A 20,523-nucleotide genomic window follows, 5' to 3' on the forward strand; every position below is an offset into this window, starting at 1 on the left:
TAAACATTCTGTATCCTAAAAATTCAGCATTAGCTTCAGGTCTCCTGAAGCATGATGGTGTTAGTTACAGCTAGGTCTGTCTCAGGCTAAGATGCAGCAAGTGACCTCATTCTATTTTGGGAGGAATTAATATGCCCATTTTTAGCACTGTGAGCTATAACCACTACCTATCCTGTTGGAAGCTTTAAAGGAATGGTCTGCAGCCTAGTTCCCATTCAGGCTCTCTTAACAGATGAACCCCTTCTCTTTGGATTGTGACCTAGATTAAGGGTTCATTCCCTCATTCAGGACTGACTTGAGGCAACTGTATTTCTGGCATCCCATAGGGGTGGTTTTCCTCTCCCTATCAGGTCATTCTCTTGGGTGATATTAGGAGATCCCAAACTGAAATGACTCTGTGGTATCATCAGACAGTCATACTTAGCAGCTGTTACTCAACAGTTTTGACTACGTCTTCAGGGATGAACCAAAGCTTCTGGGGCTGCCCCACAACTGGCTAATGATAATTTAAGACCAGGCATGTTTCAGTTAGTACCTGATCCATTTGGAAATGCAGTGAGGTAACCATTGATTTATTGTGTGTAGGCTGGCAAAGGAAGAGTAAAGAACCATATGTGCAGTGTATCTTCTTGGGCTGTTTTCAGAAATATCTTTATAGCATTTGTTAATTTTGTTGTAACGTTAACTAATGTTCCACCTGTAGAATTATCTTACACCATGATAGCAGCTTTTTAGGGGAAGAGGGGAAGAAGGAAAAATTGTTTTAATTTTGGAAAACACAACACAGAAATTTTGAAAGCCACTCTTTATATTAAGAACAAATCTGGAATTTCCTTGAGAGTTATGGCTAGATGCTCTTCCAAAAGCAGCGATAATACACCAAAATGTGTGTACATACTGTTAACTCTAATACTGATTGCTAAGTAGTTAACAATAAATTGATTTCAGTTTAACTAAGGGCACTTCAGGAAAGTGATAGTCTGCATGAGAAAAATGTTCATTACATTTAATCCTAGACACACACATAAATTAGCAGCAGGCTTTCCCTCCTGATGTCAAATGAATCGTATATATTGAAAAAAGATCTATGCCTTGTTGCATTGTGTATACTATCACTGTAGTAGATATCCATTCTCAAACTTTAGTGTGAACTTGCAAAATTAATCCTTCATGAGAAAACAAACTTTTCCCTAAGGGAGAGTGTGAATTAGGTAATTTAGAACTGATGAAAGATATTTCCAAGTGGATTCTTAAATTTTTATAACATTCATTAATAGCTTTGTCTTCCCTCTGTGCTTGTTAATTTTATGTTTGTCACATATGTCTTCACTTAAGCAGTTGATTCTCTACAGGTTCCAGTTACGTGTGTGTTGGTAACCATCATGTTCACCTTTTAAACTACTTTATTGCATTGAAAGTTTTTAAAGGATTCAGTAGTTGTGCCTTTCTAATGGTATTTCCTTTTTAGGTTGATGAATATTGTAATTTTATGATTAAATTTATCAGGTTTATTATTTTAGACACATCATATTATGTCTGGTCCATGATATAGTCATATAAAGTATGTTAGCATATAATTTGTTTATCAAGTGTTAGAATATGGAATATATTTTTTTGTTTCAATATAGTTCTGTTTTTCAGATAGAATGCTTGAACTCTGAGTGTTCTATTCTCATTTCTAATCTCAAAGTGACTGATGTAATCTAAGGGCATATCAACCCAGGATCAAAAAATATACTTACAAAACATGTGATTAACTAGTTTCTTCTAAGATTTTTAGAGAGTTTTATGATAAATGCAAAGAAAAAAAATAATCATATTTAGAGATCAAAAATACTTGATATTTGTAGTTTTCAATATATTAGAGTAAAAGTAAAATTATTTTCTCTAAGTAACACTGAGTGAAGGTGGGACTCTGAGCTGCGGTTTAAATGATTGCAGATTTCCGGAATGCTTTTTGGATTAGCTAAGTAGAAGAACTTCTACCCACTCTCTCCGGAGTGTCTCAGATAGGCTGTGAACAGTGACTTCTTGCTGCTAAGGCTGAGCAGACAGGGCAAGCGTTTCATGTGGCCAAGAGTTTTTTGAAGAGAAAGACTCATACTCCTTGTGGTTTAAATAAAGGAGATGCATTAGTTAAACTGCCTGTATGTTTCTTTTTTATATATAAAATATTATTATTATTTTTTACACAGTTGTTAGCCTTTCATTTTTACACATTGGAATAAATCATTTTTTAAAAAAATCTTACGGGAATGATAATAAAGATAAAAATCTGACTGTATGTCCTTTTAAATGTATGTGTAAGAGGGATTTCTTGAAATTTGTTCAAACCAAATAGAATTATGTTTCCTATTTAAGAAATAACGTTAATAGAAGCTAAAAACATATTTATAGAAAATACCAGTAACACTGGCTTGATACAAGAATCCAGTCAAATTGAAGCAGCTATCTGAAGATTTGTAGTGTTCTACTTGAATAGGACACTTTAAGATTCCTCTCACTCTTTTAACATCTCCAAATTTCTTTGACTGGCTAAGGAACAAAGTAAAATATCTGTTTTTAGTGATTTAAAAACAAAATGATGGGTTTTGTTAATGTTTGTTTACAGTTGCCTATTCTTTCAAATATGTTTTATTATTTGATTTTAGAATAGTAAATATCAGTAAAAATGTTTGACTCTAGTTTTGGGAGATTTTATATAGTCTGTCAGTAGAGGCAGTATTGTACCTTGATTTAGCATAGTACACTCTAGTGTCTTCTACGTGAAAGATTTTCATTGCTAACATGTTCCTCTCCTGTTTGACCTGATCATAGGACATTGTCATTTAGGGAGTAGTAAAAACTGGAGCTCTTTTCTTCTAGATGCACTTCTTGAGATTTTTGTAACCTCAAAATAAAGTAAGAAATCTCATATTTGGAGAAGTGGCCCGAGTTCATCTAGGCATAAAGTAGTAAAGAACTTTGTGATTACATTTTAGTTTCTAGAAAGGTAGACCCTTCACTTTCTCATGTATTCCTGAGAATTTCTCCTGAGTGATGAAATGTCAAATGTCCCAGGAAAATACTTTGGCTATTCTTGAAAAAAGATTGAAGACATACCCGTGATTTACCATTATAAAGGACATTATAGACATTTATCCTGCTGACATTATCTGATGTGAATGGTCCAAGGAGTATGAAACTCAAACAGTTGGAAGTTGAAGCCCACTTTCTTAATTAGCCTTGCATTGTTGAAGTGGGGAAGGAAGGGGTAGCTCTGCTGTGGAATGTTATCATTATCACATTTGTTTCATTCTATTTTGTCATTTTTTTCTTTTAGGAGTTTCTAGGGTAGGGGAAGTACAAGTAATAGTTCATATCTTTTTTGTTTGCTTATTTGAGAATTAATGAATAAATAGTTTTTAGAATGCAGATTAATGTTAAACTTCTGAAAATTTCAGAAATAAATAACCCTTCTGTGTACCTCAGCCCAGAGAGCATGGGACTTCTTGACCCAGCGACCAGCGATGGGCGAGTTATTTTCTTCTTACCCTGGCAAAAGATGACGATCGCTGGCACTACTGATACTCCAACTGATGTTACACACCATCCAATTCCTTCAGAAGAAGATATCAACTTCATTTTGAACGAAGTGCGTAATTACCTGAGTTGTGATGTTGAAGGTAACTGAGCATTCCTTTAAGTTTGTCTCTCTGTGTCCATATCTCGCAAGCCATTCCAGCTCTTACTGGATAACTGCTATGTCTCCAGTCTGACTCATCTTCACACTGGTCCTCCTGTGCCTCTGAGAACATTTATGAGGGCCAAATTCTAACACAATGGGAAGAAATTGCCTTTTCTCCTCTACTTTCTATACCCACATGAAACTCATGCAGTCCTTTTCTGATAATTTCTAATGGCAAGACCAGAGTAGCCCCCTCTAGCTCTGAACACTCATGTGCTTCCAGAAAAGGATGAAATGTGTACATCACAGTTTAATTTCTACAGCTTAGGAAGGTCTGATTTACAGATGCAGGATATCGATAGGAAATAATTAAGCAAATAAACAAGAGGCTAGAACTATATTTGTAAGATGCTTAATGGTCTGTTGCTACATGGAAAGTATAATGTTGACCAGTGGGTTTAGCAAAGAAGGATAAGTTACTTATTTTAATGGAAAAAGCCAAAGTTTACTTTCTTCCTGTTCTTACTGGGGCATTTCAACTTGACTGTCAGAGCATTTTCTTTGGTAATTTATATAGTTTTTATTTTTTTTTCATTCAGGCCAGTCTCAGAAGTTCCCCAACGTTGTGCTTCTATATTTCCTCTCTCAGTTGAGTCTCACCATGCATCTAGTCACTCAAACTAGAAATGGTGTGCTTATTTTTGGTATCCTTTCTCTTTCCATATCCAGTCTAATGCCTATCTATGCTCACTCTGAATACCAGGCAGGTCCCTCAGCCACTTCATTGCCCTGGTTCACGTCTGTGCCATTTCTCACTTGAACAGTTGCACTGGCCCCTCAATGGCCTCCTTAGGTCAGTTCTCTATCCCTGTCCAGTCTAATCCTTCTACTAGAACTTTCTTTCTAAAACATAATTCTGATCATCACTTCTCTGCACAAAAATACGCTTTAGATATCTTCTCATTCACTTTAGGAAAAATGCTAAATTCTCTTGCATGAAACATAAGGCTTTTTGTTTTGCTTTGCTTTCTTTTGTTTGAGATGGAGTCTTACTCTGTCACCCAGGTTGGAGTACAATGGTGTGATCTTGGTTGACTGCAATCTCCACCTCCCAGGTTCAAGCGATTCTTCTGCCTCAGCCTCCCAAGTAGCTGGGACTACAGGCACCCGCCACCATACCCAGCTAATTTTTTTTTTTTTTTTTTTTAGTAGATATGAGGTTTCACTATGTTAGCCAGGTTGGTCTCAGACGCCTCGGCCTCCCAAAGTGCTGGGATTACAGAGTGAACCACCCTTCCTGGACGAAACATAAGGCTTTTTACAACTTGTCTTTGCATGTTTATATTCAACTACTCTCCATCCCTGAATTACATGTTCTTATTAGGGTGAATGTTGTCCCAGTAGGTTTCATACCTTATTAGGTTGAACCTTCATGTCTAATTTAGGTTGAAGCTTTGCTCTGGGACACCCTTTTCCCCAACTCTTCATCTTGGCAAAATTTTTATACTTGAGAAATCACCTATTCTTTGTATTCCTGTGGGATGTTGATCATACCGTTTGTATATCACAACATTATATTATAGGTAATAGTCCAAGATATATTCTCACTTGAAGCTCCTTGAGGGTAAGGATTCTTTATTTGTATTTAGCTACAAATCTTGGTATCTTATTCATATGCTACTCTTGATTGTTTTGGATTAAAATAAGTTAGTTATGGATTCATGGTTTTTGATATGATAGCCATTTGAAAATCTATGTTAAAGTACACAAGTTTACGGTTAAAAATAATCATCATATATTTATATCAGAAATCTTCTTATAATGTTGATATCAGTGAAGGACATGGAAAAACGCTACTTTAGTCTGAATGCCACTCACTAACATCTGTGTATCGTTTTTCCCTAAAGAATTTTTTTTTGTTCTGTGATCATGCATTTGTAAACAAAACAAACTGCTTCAAAAATGGTTCAAGTGACTCCTAGTTTAATTGATGAATCCATGTTGTATAGTATTAGTTGCTTTTAATCTAAAGTAATAGATGTAACTTCATTCTTAATAGAGTCCCTTTGGATATCTACAATAATAGTATAAAATACACTAAATACATATCATTGAAATCCATGTGTGGTTAAGGTTTATACTCACATACATACACACTCATACATGGTATTTGAAAAATAGTTAGATTTGTTTAACATCCGTGTTTAAATACTGAAACTGCAGTGCAATTTTAGTTTGGTACTTTTTTTCATTTTGTGTTCTAGGAGGAGCTTCAACATTGGATTATGATTATATTTTAACATATTTATTGTTAATGAATCTTGCTTCATTTGTAATTTATCTGTTTTTAATGTTTGTTGAAACTGGGTTTATATCTGGGCCTGAAGATCAGGAAGTTTAGATTGTTGGAGCAAGATATAAAATTAATTCAAGAGCAGAGAACTCAATGTTGACAGTTTCCAAAATCTTAAAGTTCAAATGCAGCGAGGATGAGAAATGTAACTCCCTATCCTGCTAAGAAGCTGGATGTGCTGGAAGCAGGTGTGGGTTCCAGAAGGCTGTGGTGCCCATATTGTGGGTGGGGATCTCTACCCGTGAAGTGAGCGTGGGGCTTTAACGGAGACTGGATCACTTATGTTCTACCTATAAATACATGGAAGACTTGGCATACCTGGTTGGTCCATAAAAATCTTTTCAATTAACATACCATTTTGTAGTCAGCGAATTGGTGAAACTAACAAACAGTTATTGTTAATTCTGATGTTTGATAAGAGTGTTTGAAATTAATATCTAAACATTGCAAATCAGGTCTTTCTCCTGGATATCTGGGGACCTCTTTAGATTAAGAGTCCTCCAGGGTAAAAGCAGACATGACAGCCCTTTCCTAGACTTTATTGATTTTGCTGTGTGCAGCACCTGTCATACCTTTTATACTTACAAACTTATTCTTCAAAAAATAATTAACAATGATTCTTAATAGCTTCTTTTCATTCTTATTTCTAATTGACTGAAGAATTCATATTTGAAGAATTACACTTGGTCTTAATAAAAAGTATCAATTAGCTGGTGTGTCTATATCTTAAAATGAGGCCAGTCAAATCCATATTTTTTCTCAAGGAATTTTGGTGAAAGCTGCTATTCTCTTCTAGACTGATCAAACGTGAAAGAGAAGCTCAGCTTCAGGCACCATTCAGTTATTCAATTACATGCTACTGCTAAATATATTTTTGTTTACAGTTATATGCCTCATTTTAAAAAATCTTTGCCTATTATTAAGCACTTCTTATGTGAGACACTGCTAAGCAAGCATATTACCTGTTAGATCTTTGATTCATTAACAACCCTATGAGATTTATTTACTAAGTCCCACTTTCTATTTGAAGAAACTGAGGCCCAGTGACATTAAGCTTTTTTTTTTTTTTGAGACACGGTCTCACTCTAGCTCAGGCTGGAGTACAGTAGTGTGGTCTCGGCTCACTGCAACTTCTGCCTCCTGGGTTCAAACAATTCTCCTGCCTCAGCCTCCTGAGTAGCTGGGATTACAGGTGTGCGCCACCACACCCAGCTAATTTTTGTATTTTTAGTAGAGACTAGGTTTCACCATGTAGGTCAGGCTGGTCTTGAACTCCTGACTTCGTGATACACCCACCTTGGCCTCCCAAAGTTCTGGGATTACAGGCGTGAGCCACTGCGCCCAGCCTAAGCTTTTTGCCTATAGCTAGTTAGTACTGGAGCCATAATTTGAGTATAAGTAAGTCTGGTTCTAATACTTGTGCTTCTAAATATTGTGTAGTACTCTGATTGTTGGTTCTGGGTTTCCTGATGGGATACTATGTGCACTAGGGAGTGGTAAGCTTGTCAATTCATTTCATGGAAGCTGCTAGATACCTTTAGCATGACAGTGACCTTTGCTCTCCACTGACCTTATTTGAATTTGAATGTTCAACTAGAGGAGGTTTCCTGTCTCATAACTAATCCCTTGGGCCAGTCTTCTTTACAGATTTAAAAAATAAAGTTTGATTTAGATCCTAGAGCAATAGTTTTGAAATGTTTTATATTCACCAGGGTTGAAATAATCATTCTAAAAGGATTTATTAAATGGGTAAGTAAAATTCCAGCAACAGTTTCTGAGCCTCCCCAAATGGCTATATCCTTAAGAAAAAAAAAAAAAGTGTCAAATCTTAACACTCCATGCTATTCACAGCAGCTGCCACACTTCTGCAAAATGCGTCGGAACAATTCTGAAAAGCATTTTGCCTGTTGGGAATAAGACCATGTCTTCTTTTACAATTTAGAAAGCTTTCCATTCACAGGCTGAATTTTCTAGATTACTTGTTTGTTCTTTTCTGAAATGGGTAATTGATAGTTCTGTGTTTCGTATTGAGTTAGGAAGAAAAATGATCTTTTGAAAAATGTATCATTAAGTTTGCTGTGTAGAGGTTAATCAGAAGGATGCAGTGACAAAACTAAGCTATGACTTAACAGGATTGAGAGAGACAGAAGATTTGCTGAGTGCTTTATCCATGTAGTTTTTCCTGGTGTGCTTCTTTAGGCAGCTTCTCTACTTGTACACAGGTTTTCACATAGGCAATTAGTAGTGTTTATAGATTGCCTGTTATTCAATTAACAACTGAGCTGGCCATATCAACTCACTGCAGACCTGCCTTTTCACTGCCAGAGATTTTACCAGGGTTATCAACTTACACAGGCTTGGATGTCTTCCAGCTGTTTAATTATAGTGTCATACGCTTTGCTTTTTCTAGTTTCATTAGTTTATAAATGTAATATGGTATCTTATTTCTGTGATTAACACTTCATTTCAGCAGGTTAAACATGCTGGTAGAGAAGTATTGATTTCTGACACTATTTCCCCTGTGTTCATTTAGATATTTTCACATGCCTTTTATTGATTCTTTTTTGAAAGTGGCAAACATGGAAAAAAAAAAAAACACCCCAAAACATATGCCTAAATAACTAAGTGAAGCTAAACCACACATTTAGCTCTTAATTGTCACTTCCTATGGGCTTTATTTTCTACTAATTTTTAAAACAAACACTTATCTTGCCAAGTATAAGAGTAAAAATATGAATTATAGTTTGAAATAATCACATCATACTTAATTTTTTCAACTAGCCATGAAAATTGTCTGTTCAACTTTACCATTTATATTTTACCCTTTACATATTACATATACTAAAACCTGAATGAGTTATTTTTTGGGAATGTAACACAAATGATTCTTAAACATGATGGTAAGAGTATTTTACTTTCTCACTACCTTTTGAAGATATTGCCAAGTACTTTTATAGTTGTCACTTAAAAAATTAACTGGGTGCCCTCAAGATGAGCCAGTCTAATAGTAGTTTTTTTTTTCTTTCATCTTGTTTTATTTAAAGCATTCATGTAATTTGGAAGGGAATATCCAGTTGTTCAACATATAGTCACTAGAATCCTATATGAAGCCTTATCTCAGAGGCCCAAGTGTTCTTGCTTTGGTTTTGGTAATACCAGCTTTTATAGTTTGATATAAAAAGTTTAGAGAATGCTTTAATATTCCACTTAATATTTACTGATAACTACATATGACCCTTTACTAGATACACTATTTGGGGTATTGAAAAGTATTATAATTGACACTGCTAGAGACTTTCAGCAAGGTGAGAAAGAGATGATGCAATAATGAAATTTTGTTAAGCTATCCTGGCAGTATGAGAACTAGAAAAAAATATGAGCTCTAAAGCATAGAGGCCATGAGTTATGTTTTTCACATGTTATACCTTGGAGAGTTAAAGTGGGTGATGGTCACTTATTAATCTTGACTGCAACCTGTATGGTAGAACCGGTTTCTGGATGAGAACTTGAGGGTGGAAGTACTTAATTGAATGAAAATACGTTTCATTTGTTTGAATTTATGAGATTAGCAAGAGAGGAGAAAGGTTGAAATGGTACATATTGACATGAATGACAATAAAGTATTTGGGAGCTATTACAGCAGATTTTATTGTATTCTCATGAGCAAAGGAAGTACAATCCAATTTCAGTGAATGGTAGCTCCACTGGAGATGTAGGCAAGGTGGCCAGTAGAAATAACTAGCTTAATCTACCAGACAAGTCTGAGATCTACTGCTTGGAGGTTTTTTTTTTTTTTAACTATAGAGCTGCTCTGTGCTATATGATAGCCATTAGCCACTTGTAGTTATTTAAATTTAAATTAGTTAAAATTAACTGAAATTTGAAATTCAGTTGCTTAGTCAGGTAAACCACATTTCAAGTGCTTAATAGCCACATGCTGCTAACAGCTAGCAAATTGGATCGTGGAGCTATGTACAGAATGTCTCCATCTCTGCGGTAAAGTCCGTGGGATAGTGCTGTTCTTCAGAATCTAAAGGTGTTTAAATATACACTTAGAGAAGGGCATACTCAATTTAATAGAATCTTTGAATTTTGGGGTTTTTTTGTTTGTTTGTTAAGTAAAATAAAGAAATTCATTATCTTGTAAAACAGAAACTCCAGATACAACAAGCCTCAAGAGGTGATTACTTTAATGATTTATCAGTATCTAAGACACATTACCCTTATTTATCTTCACTCTACCATCTTCCAAGGTGGTTTCATCCTAAGGTTGTTTCCCCTGTGGTTACCTCATGGCTGCAACAGCACCATGCAGAATTTATAAATATCCTGATGATACTTTATTCAGACTACCATCTACTACATTGACTCTTTCTTGAAAAAACTTTCATTAGGGTTTAACAGTGTATAAGATTTCCACTGTGGGTAAATAGGTAATATGGAGAGGAACCTGTTAGCTTCGTCAGTTGCTGTCTTTTATTCAAGAAGTTAGAATTAATGTGTCAAATGTTTAGCTGTACTGTGCCCCTCAGACATGGATTATACCCAAGGTCCTCAGCAGTCATTACTGAATGAGTGGTGAGGAGGTATCAGCTCTTAATACTTCAGTGGCAAATAGAGTTTTGAATCATCCATAAAAACCATTACATCTCAAGGTTGGGAAGGGAACTGTTATAGGTAACGTAATCCAACCACCTTCTGGTCTAATACTATATAAATCCTGCAGGCCATAAAGACGAATTCATATTTTAAATAAGGAAATTTAATCATCCTTAAATGTATTATTTTCGATAAATTTATTCCCAACATTCAACTGATACAATTCTCAGACTAAAAAGCTGAATGTTAAGACGTCAAGCAAAGTAAGTTAAAGTTCTTAACACATTATGAGCTCTTTGTGACTAGGAATATTTCCTGAACTCTTGGTTTTTTGTTTTGTTTTGTTTTGTTTGTTTGTTTGTTTGTTTTTGAGTATCAACTCCAGGAGTAAGCATTAAAAATGATATCAATATAGATAATGTTTTACATAGTATTCCTGGATGAATGAAAAGCTTGAATGTTTCAGTTTCATCTTTTGTTTCAGACAATGCAATTTCATAGATGTGCTTTTCTGCCTGTTGTAACAGAAAAGGTAAGGCATTTGCCACAGATTATTTGCGTATGCCTCAAATTTACTCTGCAAAGCCTAATTTTCCATCAAATAACTTTAAAATTAGTCAGAGAGCTTCAAGAGTTGAAACCAAATTCCTGATCAGTGTGGCTACCTAAGGAATTTCACAGACACTAGAGGGACTGTGGGGTGACCACAATGACGTTGTAAGTGGGTTTGCTAAGTTTTATTTTTAATCTCAGAGGGTGATGTGAACTCTAATGGAAAGTAGTGGTAATTTCCTCGTTAGGTTTTTGGTAAAGATTAAAACACTTTTTACAACTTGTTTTGAGGTTTTATATGACTGGTAAAATTGTGTAAAGCAGGAATTAATCCCCATTCCACAGAAGCCATCCAGATTAAATCTTTTTAAGAGAATGCACACATCAGAGGGGGCAGATTTAGGGATGGAATCCCAGCATTGAGATCCTGTATTGCCTCCATTTAGTAAGACTGAGAAGGCTTAGGCTTTCCTCGCCAGTTAATTATGTTGGTGTTTCAGTTACAGTGTTTGGATTATTGGTTTGACTGAACATCCTATAGAGATGATGGGTATCTGTTCTTACAGATTATAGTTATGTCATGTCAAGAGTGTAGCCTTTAAGAATCTATAGTAAAATATGCCAGATTAACTTGAGTTGAATTTGTTTTTAGCAGAAACCTGTTACTCATTTTAGATCAAGATGGAGAAATTATCTGTCATCCAACATAGCTTCTTGTTAGGGTCTTTTTCTTATACGTGGTAAGGCATTTGTTGTTGTTGTTGTTGTTGTTGTTTTCAGTAAGAACTATTCCAATCATTTCAAGGAGTCTTTGTGACTTTTTACACAAAAAGTCTGCTAGATATATACCTCACTACTTTTCAGGTGGTGTTGTGTATAAATATACAGGATGTTTACTGTACAAAGGCACATGACCAAGGGTTGAGTGGGAACCGAAATCCAGCCCTGCCCTCTGCTCACGAATCTGTGATCCCCGCATGGGATTTATGGATTTGAACTAAAACATGGACATGATATGGGCTAGTAAAGGTCCTGATACTTCTGTATTCTATGTAAAATATTTCCTTAACCCTTTCATAATTTGAGACTTGAATTATATCAATTTATCCTTTTATCTTGATTTTTAGATTTTGGTTAAATATGCAGAACATAAAGTTTACCATTTTAACCATTTTTAAGTGTACAGTTCTGTGGCATTATGTACATTCACATTGTCATGCAGCCATCACCACCTTTCATCTCCAGAACATTTTTGTCTTCCTCAACTGAAATTCAGTAATCATTCAATACTAACTCTTATTCCCCCTCTCCCAACCGCTTGGCAACTACCATTCTACTTTCTGCTTCTATGAGTTTGAGTACGCCAAGTACCTCATATAACTGTAATTGTACAATATTTTTCCTTTTGTGACTGGATTATTCATTTAGCATAGGGTCTTCAAGGCTCATCCATGTTGCATGTGTCAGAATTTTCTTCCTTTTTAAGGCTAGATAATAGTTTGTTGTAAGTGTATGTTACATTTTGTTTATTCATCTGTTGATGGACACTTGGTTTGCTTCCACCTTTTGGCTATTGTTAATAATGATATGAACAAGGTTGTGAAACTTTTCTCTGCTCCATTTCTTTGGAATACGTACCGGAAGTGTAATTGCTGGATCTTATGGTAATTCTAAATGTTTGATTTTTGAGGAATTGCCATACATTTTTTATAGTAGCTGCAGCATTTTACCTTCTAACCAGCAGTGTACAAGGGGTTCAGTTTCTCCACGTCTTCACCAGTATTTGTTATTTTCTGTTTTGTTTTGTTTTGTTTTTGTTCGATAATATCCATTTTAATGGGTGTGAAGTGGTATCTCATTGTGGTTTTCATTTGCATTTCCCGAATCATTAGTGATGTTTAGTATATTTTAATGTGCTCATTGGACATCTGTATATCTTTTTTGGAGAAATATTTATTAAAGTACATTTTTCGTTTTTTAATTCAAGTTGTTTGCTTTTTGTTACTGCATTTTAGGGATTTCTCATGTTCTGCATATGTGATATATTCTTATCAGTATATGATTTACAGATGTTTTCTCTATTCTATGAGGTACCTATTCATTCTGTTAATAGTCTCTTTTTAATATTGATGAAGTGTGTTTTATCTGTTGTTTTCTTTTGTTGCCTGTGCTTTTGATGTCACATTCAAGAATTATTGACAAATCTAGTGTCATAAAGCTCTTCTTATATGTTTTCTTCTTAGTTTTATAGTTTTAGCTCTTATGTTTAGGTCTTTGATGCCTTATGAGTTAATTTTTGTATATGATATAAGGTAAGGGTCCACCTTCATTCTTTCACATGTGGAGATCCAGTTTTCCCATTATCTTGAAGTTTTCAAGACTATATGCAGTCAATTTTTTATCAACATGGGTAATGGCTGGGAGTATGATGAAGGAGGAGGGCACATATAACCCCAAGTCCCAGTTGAAGCAAAATTATACTCATGTTTCTGTTATCCAGTGATGGATTAGATGATTTATCACAATAAATGCAGCAGGACCAGGTAGGCATTCATTTCCCAGTAGTCTATATCATTAGGCAACTTTCAGTCTCGTGCCCATAGTCAGCTGCCATAGCTAAGCCATTCATGAAGCTGGTCTACATGAAGAAGGGCAGATTCTGAAAATTCTGCCCTTGGGTCTTGCCCTTGTACCTGAAAGACCAGAACCATAGCTCACCTTCTCTCTTTAGTCATTTTTAGGTTAGTAATGAGTGCTGTTTAACAGCTGTCTAATTCTAATAATAAACTTAATCAGCCTGGATATAGTTGGGCATTGTATTTTGACAGAGATAGTAAAGATATTTTCATGGCATCTTGAGTATTGAAAGAACTTCCATACAATATAACTCAAGTATAATGTACCTACTGGGAGAAGCCAGTACACCTGTTTCTGAGTCAGTGCTAAAGATAATGGGATGAAAAAAGGCAGAGTATGGAAGTTGTCAGAAGTTGAGAGATAGTACAATTTAAGAGGTAAGAATATGGACCTTAAGCTCAGAAAGAAGAAGGTTCTGATGCTTTTTTTTTTTTTTTTTTACCATATATAAGATATTTGCCTTGGCCAGGTTTGTTGCCCAACTTGGTTTGTTAAAGGTTTGCGTTCATCTGTTTTCTGATCTGTATGGTGAGAATAATAATAACCAACGCTATTGGGCTTTGTGAGATTAAATGAGATGTCTATGTCAAGTGCTTTGCACAGTGGTAGGCCTGCTGTAAACACTCAGAAAGAGGATGGTTTTGATGAGGGGAGAAAATATAATATCCTGTTACAGGTTTGTTTAATTTAATAAGGATCTTTGTTTTCCCTGAGAAGAGACAGGAAGATGTATTCTAGAAGGAAATTTAACAATTCATGCATCTTTAGGATTGGTTTTGATTGTTTCTGCTTTTTTTTTCTTTCTTGTTTTTCTAACTGCTCCAGGTTGCTTCAGCTTCAAGGTTGCTAACATTTGCCTCTTTTGCTTCCTCTGTGGTATCAATGTTAGTGATTTCCAAAGTTCTTTACTTTTTCATGGAAATTATCTTTGTAACAGAATAATTCTTTATGAGTTTTTCTTGTACCTATCCACAAACTTAGTTCTCATCTTTATGCTTTCTCTCCTTTTTAAAGTGTACATATGTGTATTCCTGTCACTGAACTCTTTTTATTGACTATTTAATATTTTTGTTGAAATATTTTTGAGCAATGTCCATAATGCTTGGCATTGATTCCTACCAGTGAGAAGAGGGGACGTCCTGGCAGCATGGAGTGGTATCCGTCCTCTTGTTACAGACCCCAAATCTGCAGATACCCAGTCTATCTCCCGAAATCATGTTGTTGATATCAGTGAGAGTGGCCTTATTACTATAGCAGGTATGAGATACTACCTTGTTATTTTCTTTTCTTTTTTTTTTTTTTTTGTTATAGGGACAGGGTCTCACCATGATGCCCAGGAGGGTCTTGAACTCCTGGGCTAAGGTGATTCTCCCACCTCAGCCTCCCAAAGTGTTGGGATTACAGGCATGAGTCACTGTCTTGTAATTTGGATGTGCTTTAGATACAAGTTTGACAAATTGTCCTGCCAGAATCTCTTTTAACTTTATTGAACAAGCATTTTTTTTTTTATTCTAAGTAAAGTTTTACACAATCCCATGTTTGTAACAAACAACAGGAAAATTTTGTTATTGATAAGTTGATAAATGGTTAATTATAAGAAAAATGAGGGGTGGCAACCTAATGAATTGTCTGTCAATTTCTTTGTAGGTGGAAAGTGGACAACTTATCGGTCTATGGCAGAAGATACCATAAATGCTGCTATCAAAACTCATAATTTAAAAGCAGGACCAAGTAGAACAGTTGGGCTTTTCCTTCAAGGGGGTAAAGATTGGAGCCCCACACTCTACATTAGGCTTGTCCAGGATTATGGACTTGAAAGTGAGGTGAGTGTGCATTGCCACATCATCTTACTCTTTACTTAATCTCTCACTGTTGCCAGTAACAGAACTGGCAGCAATCAGGTCTCCCTGATTGACATTTCCTTTTGCTGAATACATTTCTGCCAGTCTACTGTGGAAGGAAAAAAAGATGATCTCGCTTTGCTTTACTTGCCCAACAAGCAATGTGCACTTTATGAAATGTATTTTATTAAAACATGGAGTTTATTTGGTTTGTTTCTAGTGTATAGGACATCCCAAATTCTGTCTCAGGCACGAAGAAGGCTGTTCTTCAGAAGTGACATCAGGAGCAAAATGAGGCTGAAGCTTCATCAGTCATTGATACAGTGATGCATGTGTAAGAGAGTTAGTGCTGGCCTAAGCATTCGAAGCCCAAGTGGTTTCCTCCCACAAAATCAAAATCTAATACTCTCCGAGAGCTATTAGTTACAGGCTGTAAGAAAACTGACAAGATAAGCATGTGTGCTTTTTGCTTTATGCCTAGAAGGTATTGATATTCAAAGTACCTGCCTAACGCAGCTTTATTTCTCTAGGTGGCACAGCATCTTGCCGCCACCTATGGTGATAAGGCCTTTGAGGTGGCCAAAATGGCAAGTGTGACTGGCAAAAGGTGGCCTATTGTTGGAGTACGTCTTGTGTCAGAATTTCCATATATTGAAGCAGAGGTATGTGAATGATCACATAGGAATTTCATGTCTGCCATGGGATACCATTTATCTGTTCATTCGTCATCTTCTTTGAAAAGTATATGTAGCTGAGTTTTAATGCACATGTGTCAGCTAAAACCATGACTACTATGTCTTTCCAATACAGATCCTTTTATTTATAAAATTTTAATCTTAATTCTGAAGTGATATTGATAGTGGTAATAATAACAATATAAAATATAGATTTCTTTTTTCTCCATCAAACTATCTCTAAACGTGTTAATTCACAGTTGTCCCTTTTGTGCATTTGCAGCTCTTTAAGTTTGTACCACTCATGTCCTACCTACATATCTTGTTGTGACAGTTTCTCAAAGATTTAGGTCTTGTTTCCCATCAAGCTTTCTAGTTTTGTGAAATCAGAGACCAGGCTTTGTATTTATTTGCAATTCACTGTGCCTTAAAATATCGATGTCCAGTGAACATTTACTTCTTGATTGAATTCAGGGTTCCTATATTCTGGTTACTCTAAGACAAAAAACTATACAGACTAAAGAGGTGCGATCATAACTTTTTGACACTCGTCCTTTTCCTAGTCAGCTATGTAAATTAAAAGCCACATTATGTATAAGCATAGAGAGGTAAGTGATGACTGTGGATGGTTAATGAGAAGTGATGCAATTTGCATGTTTATGCCAGGTTCTATTCAGGAAAAAGGTATCAACTCTTGTCCAATTTTTGCCATTTTCCAAACCTCCTTTGGCAGGCAGATGGAAAACTTGTGTGGTGCCACTATTTGTCTCATGCCTGCTGGAGGACCAGAGAGTATAAAGAAAAATGTTACCTTTCTGAAGCACACATTTATTATTTTTTTAAGTGAAACTTTATTTCTCATTTTCTAAAGAAGGGTGTCAACTAATAATTTTTCTTTAATTCAAACTCAGGTGAAATATGGGATTAAAGAGTATGCCTGCACTGCTGTGGATATGATTTCACGTCGTACTCGCCTGGCCTTTCTAAATGTCCAGGCAGCAGAGGAAGCCCTACCCAGGATTGTTGAACTGATGGGCAGGGAACTGAATTGGGATGATTATAAGAAGCAGGTATTATATAGAAGTCTTTAAAACCACAATTCCTATTGTAAACGTGGAATGGCTTAATTTGTTAGTAGAAGCTAGCATAGTTTTTGATGATAACCTTAGATTTCTTACCAGTTTTTCTGTGTGTGTGTTTCATATTGTTAGGCCTTAGGAAAATGGAAAGATATTCTTGTACCAAAATTTAGTTGTTTATGGAAAATCTTTTGTAGAAAATGCTCATAAATTTGTGGTCATAATTCCTGAAAAAGAAAGATAATAATGATTGTAGTATGGAACCTTTTCTAGTTTTCATTGAAAACACTCTTGGAACATAATCAGTGAAAGGCACACTCCTGCTACTGTGCCTTTTGTAAGAAATGTGGTTTTTCTGCCTGAGCACTAAATGCTTATCATTTGTGTCATTTGAGATTTTATATTTATATTCCAAATTTTAAAAGCCGGTGATGCTCAGATGCATACACACACACACACGCACAACACATACATATACACGGACACAAACATACATACAGGGTTAGGCTAAGTAGATCTTTATGTTTTTTTAATTAGCCCAAACTATTTTAATATGCAGAGGGTAATGAATCATTTTTATATATTCATAAAATACTTCCTGTATTCATTGGATTCTGTTCCTCTCCCTCAGGATCTCTTGAATCCATTTCATTTAGGCACTTTTGCCACCACTTTGCTGCATTAGCTCTGGTCAATCTCACCAGTAACCTCCATGTTACTCAGTAAATTTGTTAACTTTCAGTCCTTGTTTTACTTGGCCAATTAGCAGCATTTGGCACAATTGATTCCCCCCTCCTTCTTGAACAATATTTTGCTTTCTGGAACACCACCTCTCGTGGATCTCCTCTTATCTCCCCAAAACTACTACTCCTATAGACTTTTTCATGTCATAAATAGCTATCCTTCAGTTACTCAATCCTAAACATTAGTATCATACTTTATGCATTCTCTTACACCCTACCTAAATCCATCAGCAAATCATACCATATTTATGTTTAAATAACAGTTTGAATTCAACCCTTTCATTTAAAAAATTATTTTATTTTTAAATTTTTTAAACAAACCCTTGTGTTGAAGTGAATTCAACCATTTCTTAACACAGCACATCCAACTGCCATCACCCTGATTCAAGTTACCGGTGTCTGTTACATGGATTACCGCAATAGCTTCCCTCCCCTAAACTGGTGTCTCTTTAACAACTTCAGAGTTCAGTTTATTAATACAAATCCTGATCATTGGATATGTCAATGTGAAATTCAAAGGGAAGGCTTGGGCTAGAGATATAAATTTGAGTTGATATTTAAGCCATCAGACTGGGTGAGATTATATAGGGAGTTAATGTAGTCAAATAACGAAAATAGTCCAAAGGCCAAGCACTGGAGCATACCAAAAGTTTAGAAGCATGGGATATAAGGAAGAATCCAGGAAAAAGGGAAAATAATAGCTAATGAGGCTAGAGGAGGTGTAAGAAGATGCAAGAGGGAGTTTTGGTAAGAAAGTATATCTTAGTTCATTTGGGCTGCTATAACAGAAATACCATAGACTGGGTGGCTTAAACAATGAACATTTATTTCTCATGGTTCTAGAGCCTGGGAAGTCCAAGATCAAGGCATCAGCAGATTTGGGATCTGGTGGGGGCCTGTGTCCTAGTTTATAGACTGACATTGTATTGCTGTGTTCTCCCATGGCATGAGTGAATGAACATTATTGGGCATCTATGATACATGCTGACAGTGCAAGGAAAGCATTGGTCACATGGTCTGTTTTTAAAGTATTCTCATTCTGGTATAGATTTCCAAAGATGGTTACATATCAGAGTCACCTGGGAAATGTGGGAGAAAAGGGTTTGATTTTAGGAGTTTCTTAATCCTGATCATGCCTCTGACAGGGATAAAATTTACCCCCATTTTATAGCTGAGAAAACAGGTTCACAGAGTTAAGACTCTTTTCAGAGTTTATACCAACAATCAGTTGTAGAGCAGGGATTGAAACCAGGTATTCTGATCCTAGAGCATAAGCTTTCTCCATCCTGTCTTGCTGCGTCTGCATTAGCTGTACTGGTTTATAGCTATTGAAGTCTTGAGCTTTAGTTTGATTAGCTAAAGCTTCGTACAGAGGCAGCACAGGAATGAAACTTACTCCTGTGCTTCTGTCAGTCCTTTTACCATATAGAAGGATTGGGGATGATGTGTTCTTCCAAAAATTATGGTTGGAATGATTTGAATATGCAGGAACATATTTTATGCTAGGAATTCAGGCTGTAGGAGGTAGGAAGGAGGAAGAAAATTCTGTAAACTGGTTGTGTTTGGCCCTACTAAGGAAGCTAGATTTAACTTCAGTTCATATTTTATGAACAGATTTATGTGCTCAGAAATACTCTCCCATCCCCCTTAACAAAGTAACATAAATAAAGATCTAAAGCTATTACTCAGTATCTGAGATGTAGGAGTATTAATGAGAGCTATGGACAGTCCAGAGAGAACAAGGAGGGGGGAAAAAGAATTAAAAGGTTAGAAAGTTGGACTTCTGAGAAAAGGTTAAAAGCATTGGGATTATTTAACCTGCAAAAGTGAAAGAGGAACAAGGTGATAAATAACTCTCTGTAGATGAATTGTGCTTGTTTTTACCAGTCAGTACTTAATGAGTGACTTGTATACTGAACATTGCACCAAATATTTTAGGAGAATACTAAATAGCTCATAGTTTTAAGATCTTAAAATCTAATTCGGTTGTTATATAACACATGTACAGCTCTGACATTTATGCATATTTTCCAAAATTTGGAGAAATATTTTGAGAAACTGTTACTCAAGACCAAAATCCAACCAACTTGGAAGAACTGATAAAGGAAGAAGGCAATGTCTCGGGGAGTTGGGGATTGTTAGAAGAGTTGGCACAAACATTTAGAGAAAAAAAATTGCCAAATGGTGTTATGCAGGGTACAAATTAATATACATGAAAAGATGACTAAATGGTCAAACAAAAGAGTGTGAGAAATTCTGAGTTAAACAAATAAAACCACTTCCTTTAGTGCAGTTGCAGTCAGAACCTTTAGAATGGTTATGTATGTTTTCAGTTTCCAAAAAGGAACTTATTTGGAGACAGACCCAACTCTCACTTT

General features: G+C 35.7%; 1 protein-coding gene across 5 annotated transcripts in view; it reads left to right on the plus strand.

Annotated features, from left to right (window-relative positions):
- Window positions 1-20,523, plus strand: part of GPD2 (glycerol-3-phosphate dehydrogenase 2) — a 148,813-nt gene that overhangs the window by 116,335 nt on the left and 11,955 nt on the right. For all 5 annotated transcript variants that reach the window (XM_023217418.2, XM_023217417.2, XM_023217416.3 and 2 more), the window contains 5 exons: window positions 3,472-3,665; window positions 14,931-15,065; window positions 15,456-15,631; window positions 16,180-16,311; window positions 17,235-17,393. In XM_023217418.2, the coding sequence (XP_023073186.1) occupies window positions 3,472-3,665; window positions 14,931-15,065; window positions 15,456-15,631; window positions 16,180-16,311; window positions 17,235-17,393 (796 nt within the window). The remainder of the gene's footprint in view (window positions 1-3,471; window positions 3,666-14,930; window positions 15,066-15,455; window positions 15,632-16,179; window positions 16,312-17,234; window positions 17,394-20,523) is intronic.

This window comes from Piliocolobus tephrosceles, chromosome 11 (genome assembly GCF_002776525.5).
Source record: "Piliocolobus tephrosceles isolate RC106 chromosome 11, ASM277652v3, whole genome shotgun sequence".
NCBI lineage: Eukaryota > Metazoa > Chordata > Mammalia > Primates > Cercopithecidae > Piliocolobus > Piliocolobus tephrosceles.